Source organism: Erythranthe guttata, chromosome 12 (genome assembly GCF_056151865.1).
Source record: "Erythranthe guttata isolate IM_541 chromosome 12, IM_541, whole genome shotgun sequence".
NCBI classification, from domain to species: domain Eukaryota; kingdom Viridiplantae; phylum Streptophyta; class Magnoliopsida; order Lamiales; family Phrymaceae; genus Erythranthe; species Erythranthe guttata.
In genome coordinates this window covers 14,397,501-14,407,151 of record NC_142544.1, presented here as the reverse complement: position 1 = coordinate 14,407,151, position 9,651 = coordinate 14,397,501, and the positions used below count along the sequence as shown (strand labels likewise).

The following is a 9,651-nucleotide window of genomic DNA, read 5'->3' as shown; positions in this document are numbered from 1 at the left end:
CTAGATTAGTTGTAATATTATTATATACTATTATACTAAATTGATTCTCATCAGTAATAATTTACTCTTTTAGATGAAGTAATCATGATTCTTGGTTTTGCCATTTATTAACAAAATAAGATTGATGCTAAATTGAAGAGACAATTCTTAATATCTTAAAATTAAAATAATTCGTATTAATGTATAAATGTATAAGAAAAACCTTTAGTTCTTGTTTTTCTAATTTGTAAATTTTGATTAGTGATAATTTTTTTTTGGCAATGGTGTAATTCTCCTCATAATTCTCGTACTCTCTTGAAAGCGTAACTTTCTCATTATCTCAGCATATACTATTGCACCATTTTATTTACATAACACGAAAAATATGTAATAACAAAAACATTCTTCTTCGTTACTGAGAACTCCCGTAAAGGGAATTCGGAGAGCTAAAATCGCATTTTCCGACAGCGATTTGTGATTTCTTTTAACTTGCTCGACTATGACGCTACGGCAAGGTGAATCTCTCCTTCGGTAATCGGCAAAAATCCAACTCGTTTCTGCAAAATAATGAGTTACCAAGTAAATATAACTCAAATAATAAATCCAATAATAAATATATTCCTCAAACTTATTCCAATTTGTGTCTATAATAATACTAATAAATCTCAATGAGGTGTGATGAGTTTTCTATTCTATGGCCTAATTGAGTTTTATTATAATTAAATCAATTCAGAAGATTAATTTCTATGTCGGTACATTTTTATTTTCAACAAGTAATCTAGTCCAAGATTCATTGCCAGTCAAATATTTTGGTTTCCCAATTGACATATTTTTTAAAGGGAGAATATAAAATAATAATAATAATAATTTTTATTTATTTTGGTAAGGGAGGAATCCCGTAACCAACTATTACGGTGTACTGGGTAAATCAACACTCTTTTATAACAACTTGCACAACATACGAAAGACGTAAACCACAAAGTCACTTGCTACTTATCTTTTTCTATTTTTTGGGATAACGAAGAACTCACAGCCAACCGTGTATGTGCACTTGGTAAACTTATATTCTCGTATAATAGTTTGAAAATCATACGAGAGACGTAAACCACACTAGACTAACTATGTGTGACAAAATTGACCCAGCAACCGCCTAATAAGAAAACACAATTCACTTACTCGAACTGCTAAATCATCCCTTGCGCACTTACACTTGCTACTTATATTGTTTATACATATAACAGTCTTTATATAGATTTACATCTAAAAAGTAAAAACCACACTATAGAGACATGTCCAATCAATTATGTTGGCAATATAATACTTTCTATCCAAACACTATTGCACAACTTTTCATTATGTTATGGAAATTTGACAAGGATACAATCCAAACACTCTTCACTAAAGTTAGAATAGTAAATTAAACCATGCTATAATAATACCTATGTAGCCAATTAACGTAACGTAATAATATTCTAGACTTGCCCAATTGATAAAAATAGTGTAACTTTTAGCTTTTCCCGAGAAAAAAAAAATTGTTAGAAGCCAACATAAGTTGACCAAGACAAAGTATGGTCCAAAACCTAAACGAAATGGAGTAACCCCTAAAAAAGGGTTTGAATTAGCTTTGCTAATTTGTCTGCTTCTCCAGAAATCAAGAACGGTCAAAATTATTTCTTTTCCCTAGAAAATAATATACACATAACAAAGAATTTTCTTATTTATTTTATGATATTTAATTTACATTTTTTTTACGCTAATGATTTTTGTCTTTTTTATTAGTAGGAAAAAGCACATGAACTTATGTCAAACCCGTTAAACATGCCAGAATTTTGGAAAAATGTGTGACACCGGAGAATAAACAACAATTAATTAAATCCAAAGAGGAAAATAAATAAATAACGGTTAAATTACGAAAATCCCCGTGAACTTAGGCTAAATAATGAAAAATGCACCCATCTATCTGTAATAACCAAAATCTCCCTCTAATTAACTGTTGATCGAGTTTTTTAATAGAAAATGTGCACAGTCAACTATACTTTCTATTAAATAGGTGAGAAATAAAATAAAAATATTTTAATATGTGTAAAGTCCATTCCTGGAATAAAAAAAAAAAATCTGTAAAAAGTCACACCGTAAGGGGTTGGTGTAGGTCCGGGATTCCTTCGACCCTACACCCGGTGAAAAACACCGGGTGGGTCTTCTGCTGCCACGTGTTCTTTTTTTTATTTTTCTAAAACCCCTAAAGGTAAACCCTAGCGGAGAATCTATTATAAAATATAAAAAAGAGACACGTGGCAGCAGAAGAACCACCCGGTGTTTTTCACCGGGTGTAGGGTCGAACAAATCGTATGTCCGGTAGGACGGAAACAAACCTCGGGGGTTTTTGATAATTATGAATAGGTGGAGGTGGTTTTTGTAATTTAATTTAACTTTAGGGGGTTTTCGTAATTTACCCATAAATAAATAAAAAACTAACCTCACGGGATTTACTGGCTTGCTTAACGGCCCCAAGATCCTCATTCCAATGCACGTGCTGGCGCGCCGCTCTCCCGCCGCTCTCGGCGCCGCCGCCGTTGGCCATGTACAGGTTGACGATTTTCTCCGCCACCTCAGCTCCGTCCTTGCTCTCCGCCATCAACCTCTCCACCTCCGCCTTGGGCAGCCTCATCCTAACTCTCACCCCACCTCCTCCGCCGCCGCCGCCGCCGCAATTCTCCACGTGCTCGTCGAGCGAAGCCATGCTCGGCCGCTTCAAGATGGTCAAATCGGAGGAAGACCGGCGCGCCAGCATGAGGTTCTCGAGCCGGTCCTTGGCGTTCATCTGAATGCCGGATCTGATCCTCCTGGCGCCCCTCTCCTCTGGGAACTTGGGCAGCTGGACTAGGAAATAGAGCCGCTTCGGCTTCAGCTCCATCTGCGGCTCCAACGGCTTGGCTCGAACTCCGTAATGCTTCACCGACTCCGACTCCAAAAGAACGTAACCCGGATTGCTCTCCATAACCGACCCGGCCCGAATAGGGGTCTTTAACTTGAATGATTCCCCATTGATTTTCATCACTTTTGCACTCTTTCTACCTCCCAAACTATTCCCCATTCTACAATTATTAATTAACTAATTAATTATTTTTTTTATGATGAAATCTTTGTTTGTGGGTTTAATGAGAAAAACTATGTGGTCGGGATTTGAGAGATGAAAAAATTAACAAGGTTTTATGGGGTTGTTATTTGTTTGGGGTGTATATATATATGAATTATATATAAGGTCAACAAAGGGTGCAAATTTTGAAAATTTGGAGCCCCTTTGACAAATATATATTAACAAGATTGTTTGGCTAAATTTATAAATGTTAAAAAGTGTTTCTAAGATTTTTAAGAGATTATAAGCTATTTCAAAGTATTTGGTAATACTTTTTTAAAATATCGTAAAAATTCAAAAAATAAACTGATGCAGAACAGTGCAGGTGAGATCTTTAAAAAGTACATCTACCGCATATTTGTATTTAAAATCTTATAATGAATAAAAATATCTTATAAAATCATTTTCCAAACACTTTTAAATTAATTAATTCTAAAAATAAAACGTAACTACTTATCAACTTTTAAAACAACTTATCAGATGTAATAGTTTCTCGGTTGTTTAAAGTAAGCTTAGCCAAAGTTGAAAGAAATAGACTTCCTTGAATGCACTCTAACAACCATACTATCATATTGATTCAAGTAGGGTATGGTGGGAACTAGAGTTAGTTGGTTGTTTAATCATCTCTTAAATTTTTGTCACATATATATATATATATCAAAGATGACAAGACAAGATATTTGAATAAATATATACGAATTTTGCGAAACGGTGCGATTATATATAGCTTTTATATTAATTTAAAATCCTTTAAATTTGAAGTTATATGATCTTTTTAAATTTGTTATATTGTGCCAATTGCAATTTTTTATGTTGATTAAGTTGTTAACACGTAATACCAATACTTTTGCAAGTGTATTTTATCATTTCAAATTCTTTTAAAGTAAAAGGTGAAAGGTGTTACATAAAATATTAAGTTTCAAAAGCAAATTATATATTTCGTAGAAAGTGGTAAAACAAGCATGTGAGTAATGAGAATAAAAGCACCTACCGAATGATGAGAGTACGTATTAAAACTATTATGAGAAGATGATAGTAACATCTATATACCCCAAAAAAAAACATTTAAATTGAAAACAAGAATGAAAAGTTTAACCAATTATTTAAATTATTAAATAAATAGTCCCTAATTGACTAAATGCAAGAAATGATTGCAGTTAATCTCTTAAACTTTTTTTTTTTAATAATGAAGGAACCCGCAATCAACTGTACCGATCAGACGCGCTGAATAATTCTCATTCTAGTATAGTAGTTTACAAACGACATATTATACTTATTGAATGAAAGTGACGTACGTTAATCACGGTGGGATCCAAGAAATGCTCAATCCATATCCATTCATTTCTTTTGCATGTGGGCTTTCTTGCTTTAGCATCCACAACTTGTTTTGTCGATCAAGGGGTTCATTTTGTAAAATCCTACATATTTAATTGTTATTAATTTTAGTATGTGAATCCTCTATATATATATATATATATATATATATATATATATATATATATATATATATATAAGTGTGTTAACATAATAAATACAAAATTAAATTTTGGCCCTCGGTGCCGACTGAATTATTGAAATTTTGGGCATCAAGTAATCGAATGTCAAACTGCCGATTCATTCGGTACGTTTCGAAATTTCGATTTAGCACGATTCCATGCGAAACCGACTCATCCCTAGTTTGACTCTTTGTTTTTCCGTAATGAAAGAACTTGCAGCCAACCATATAGGTGTATTGGGTAAACCTATACTCTCGTATAATAGCTTGCAAACCATACGAAAGACATAATCAACATTAGGCTAACCATACAGTTGTCAAGAAAATTCTCGAACTTTTATTAATTGACACAGGTTCACTTGCTCCAACAGTTAGGTCATTTCTGGTGGAACAATTTCACTTTTCCTATAATTAAGAAAATGGTCTTGAAAATTTCATTAGAGGTTAATTAATTAATATTATTACTATTAATCATGAGATACTGATTAGTTAATGACAAAGGAAAAACAAATAAAAAAATAAAATGTGTTGAATGAGTGAGTGGTGTGAATGATAACTTTTTTCATGTAAAGAGCAGTGAATTATAATGAGATATTGACCGCCGTATTATATCATTTTTTGATGAAAGATTATTTATTGGTCCAACTCATAATTCAATATTGACACCGTATTTGATATATAGCCCCACCACAGTAAATATCAATTGTGCCGCCAATCACATTTATAAGTAGTTTGATCACTCTATATATTTTATAGGGCTAAATACAGTTTGCACCCTTAAACTATAAGGGTGGTAACACTTACCCCCTTAAAGTTACAAATGTAACACTTACCCCCCTCATTAATGAATTTAAAGATATAACTTTGACTTTGAATGATGTGGCATTTTTTCTTCCCAAATTGTCCTTCTAGCCATTAAATAAATAATGAATATGTAATAATAAAAAATTCGAAAACTTTGCCAAAACTTAATTTTATTATTTCAATATTGTAAATTTATGAATGAAAAAAATTGAATTTTAGTTTACTTTTGTTTTACCTTGTGTTCATGTGTAGCTAATAAAAAGTTAACGATTATTCGAATTATAATTATAATTTTATAGTTTATATAGTTATTTTAATGCATATATGACTCTAATATAATCATCTCACTTTTTACTTTGAGAATCACAAAATGTATTCAAAAGTTAATAAGAAATTATAATTTAAACGTCTAAATATTTAAATATTATTTTATTAAAATTTATATTTAAGTAACTTAAATAAATTTTCAAATCAATAATTATTATAAAAAAATTGGCCATTTAAGTCTTGAATATTTTTTTCTTGCGAATGTTTAACGTATTTTATATATTTTTTAAAATATTGAGATTTTTATTTATATTAGGGTCTATAGTAATTAAAATGTGGAGTTAAACATAAATCAAAATATTTTTTTAATAATTATTATATTTTATAAGTTTTAGTTTTTGATATAATATTGAAAATATTTTATTATATATGCATCAATATAATAGCTAGAAGGACAATTTGGGAAGAAAAAATGCCACATCATTCAAAGTCAAAGTTATATCTTTAAATTCATTAATGAGGGGGGTAAGTGTTACATTTGTAACTTTAAGGGGGTAAGTGTTACCACCACTATAGTTTAAGGGTGCAAAGTGTATTTAGCCCCTATTTTATATTTTGGTAAATTTCACTTTGTCCGTTGTACTTTAGTTCGATAACACTTTATTCTCTTCTACTCTCGATTTAATCGGTTTACCTTCTTGCATTTGAAAATTTTTCAGACCTTTAACTTTATACCGTTTGGTCTGAGGTCTGATAAAGAAAAACTACTCCTCCTAGTTTAAATAATTATAATATATATATATATATATATATATATATATATATATATATATATATATATATATATATATATATATATATATATATATATATATATATATATATATATATATATATATATATATATATATATATATATATGGTTGCAGTCATGGATTATGATTTCTCGTTGTTTTGTATTTTTTCCTTTATTTTTTTTATAGTTATTTAAACTGAGATGGGTGACGTTTTTGTAATTTCAGAGCTTAGACCAAATGGTGTTAATGTCAAATGTCTGACAACAAACAGTTAGGGCCACATTGATATAATTTTTCAAGTGCAGGTGGATAAATCATTACAATCAGGAGTAGAAGGGAGTAAAGTGATACCAAAACAAAATAAAAGGTGAAAGTGGAATTTGCCCTTATATTTTAAAGGGTTAAATACAAAAACACCCATGTACTATGGACTTTGTATCATACTTTCCAAAATATGACGAAAATACCCCTGCTAAGCCTATGAATATAAGGGTTTGTTTGAGCCATTTTCACTATATTATTTAACATTTTCGGTGAATTTTACTGGGGAAATTTTGATATTTTTATTTTTTTCTTCAAAACATTTAATTACTTAGATGTTTTTCTTCTAAATAAAACCTTTTATTTTTGTCATTTTGAATTTCTTCATTTTTTTCCTAAATGTCTTCCGGTAGTTCAAATTCTCAACAGTAATAGGATTGTAAAGATGTTTGTAATCTTAGGATGTTTGAACTACCGGAAGACATTTAAGGAAAAAAACATGAAGAAACTCAAAATGACAAAAATAAAAGGTTTTAGAAAAATAAAATAAAAATATAAGCAATTAGATGTTTTGGAGAAAAAAAATATAAATACCAAAAAATTTCCCACGTAAAATTAACTGAAAATGGTAAATGTATAGTGGAAAATAACTCTCTCTCTCTCTCTCTCTCTCTCTATATATATATATATATATATATATATATATATATATATATATATATATATATATATATATATATATATATATATATATATATATATATATATATATATATATATATATATATATATATATATATATATATATATATATATATATATATGCTTGAATATGGGTATTTTCGTCATATTTTGGAAAAAATATAACATCGGGAAGGTTTTTGTATTTATGTGTAGTACAAGGGGTATATGATACAAAGTTCATAGTGCAGGGGTGTTTTTGTATTTAATCCTATTTTAAATGATGGACAATTAAAATAAAATATTTAAGTGTGCATGGTCAAATCTACTTTAGATGCATTTGTACTTTCAACAACAATTTTTTTTAATAATAATAAAACTCAAATCAAAATACTAATTCCAAGATGAAATTGAAGAGAAAGGGCTTTTGTGTTTATCTGATGGAGTTTGACTAGAGAAAAGTTTGCCCCATATTGTCTAGTGTTCTCACTATACGGATCGCGAAATCTTGACACTTCATCGAACCAAACTCGATATATCGTTTGTATTACAAGTTTGGAATCGATCAATTCCAGACCAATCATAATTATTATCAATTAACCGACAGTTAGAGTCTGTTCGGCTAAGCATGTAAGCTCTTAAAAATATCTTATAATCTATTAAAACTTAAAAAGTATTTGGTAAATTCAGATAGATCTTGATATTCTGGATAATGAGCTTATAAACAGTTTTTACTCATTATATATATAATATGTTAACTAAAAAGGTGCGGGTTAGATCTAGCAACTTATATAATATGTTAACTAAAAAGGTTTGGACTATTTTTTTTTTCTTTTTATGGAAATAAGAAGTTGGACTCATCTTTATATTTATCTTTAGTTTGAATCTGAACTCAGCACAGCCCTCTTTTGCTGAACTAACCTACTTTTTCTGCTGACAATTAGGTGCCCCCTTTGCAATTAGAACAAGAATATTATTGTTTGACAAAATTAGAATCAATTGAAAAACATTAACATCTTTTATTATTAAATCTTTTTCCATTATTATTATTATTATTATTATTATTATTATTATTATTATTATTATTATTATTATTATTATTATTATTATTATTATTATTATTATTATTATTATTATTATTATTATTATTATTATTATTATTATTATTATTATTATTATTATTATTATTATTATTATTATTATTATTATTATTATTATTATTATTATTATTATTATTATTATTATTATTATTATTATTATTATTATTATTATTATTATTATTATTATTAAAAAAAATTATATATTTTTTTAAGAGGGAAAAAATGTGGGATCATTTGCAAAAGGTATTACACACTCTGCTCTCTTGTACTATCCGACATGTGACATTTACTTCTCGTACTTTAAATACATTTACCCCTCAATTTAAAGGTCGACCCATTTGACTAATACATAATGTATTTTTTTCAGGCATAATTTTACAGTATGAGAACATATTGTGATTCTTGTACCATTTTGATTAGCTAAAATAGTCATGCAAACAAATATAATGTATGTCGCGCCGAGAGTACAATCATGCATGCTGGAGAGGGGAATTGTTGTATTCGAGTGTTTGACGTGTGCTTATCTCTCGTTCCTCCCTTTCGCGGTAGAGGATCGGCTAACAACACTCTCGTCCGTGGCCTTTGCGGTGGAGGAAGGGGGTTGAGTGCTTCTTCTTGATGACGTTAACTTATCTTAAATTTATTTATTTTCATTTAATTTACTTATCTTAGCAATTTTTTTTATGAACGACTCTAAAAAAACATTCAAATGTGCGGTCGAACCTCAAAAAAATATTAATCGACTTTCGCCCATACAAATTGGTCCAAGTCCGCGCCATGTACCTCTATATTAAGAGACTGGTGATGTATTTATGGTTGGTCACTTTAGACTTCCTTATCTTGTTAGTTGTTAGAACTCAACGTAGAATGATGTATTTTAATTTACTGCAAATAAAATAAAAATAAAAATAAAAATAATAATAATAAAAATTATTTTCCAAGAGAAACACGCATTTAATATGTATTTAATATTCAAGAAATATCAAAATCATATCCCCAAAAAAATGAACCCAAGTTTGTCCATACTCATGTGAATGAGCTCAAACTTTGGATTTCCAGACATACATTTATCATAAGCAAATATCTAGTGTGACTTGTATGAGTTCAAAATAAGTAGGCTCAATTTTTCCC

The 9,651-nt window shown here is 29.3% G+C and overlaps 1 protein-coding gene across 1 annotated transcript; it reads right to left on the bottom strand.

The window, feature by feature from the left end:
• Positions 1-290: 290 nt before the first annotated feature.
• Positions 291-3,439, bottom strand: LOC148766547 (uncharacterized protein At1g66480-like). The gene is made up of 2 exons (XM_088826856.1): positions 2,456-3,439; positions 291-536 (listed from the first exon to the last, which is right to left on the bottom strand). Exons 1-2 carry the CDS (start codon positions 3,071-3,073, stop codon positions 477-479), a joined length of 678 nt encoding a protein of 225 aa, XP_088682982.1. The 5' UTR covers positions 3,074-3,439; the 3' UTR covers positions 291-476.
• Between the last annotated feature and the right edge of the window lie 6,212 nt (positions 3,440-9,651).

What these genes read in the sequence shown, in the direction of transcription:
- LOC148766547 (XM_088826856.1), bottom strand. Translation starts at nt 3,073, where the DNA reads ATGGGGAATAGTTTGGGAGGTAGAAAGAGTGCAAAAGTGATGAAAATC. An exon ending in AAGCCAGTAAATCCCGTGAG is followed by an intron (nt 537 to 2,455) that starts GTTAGTTTTTTA and finishes ATTATTTTGCAG; the next exon opens with AAACGAGTTGGATTTTTGCC.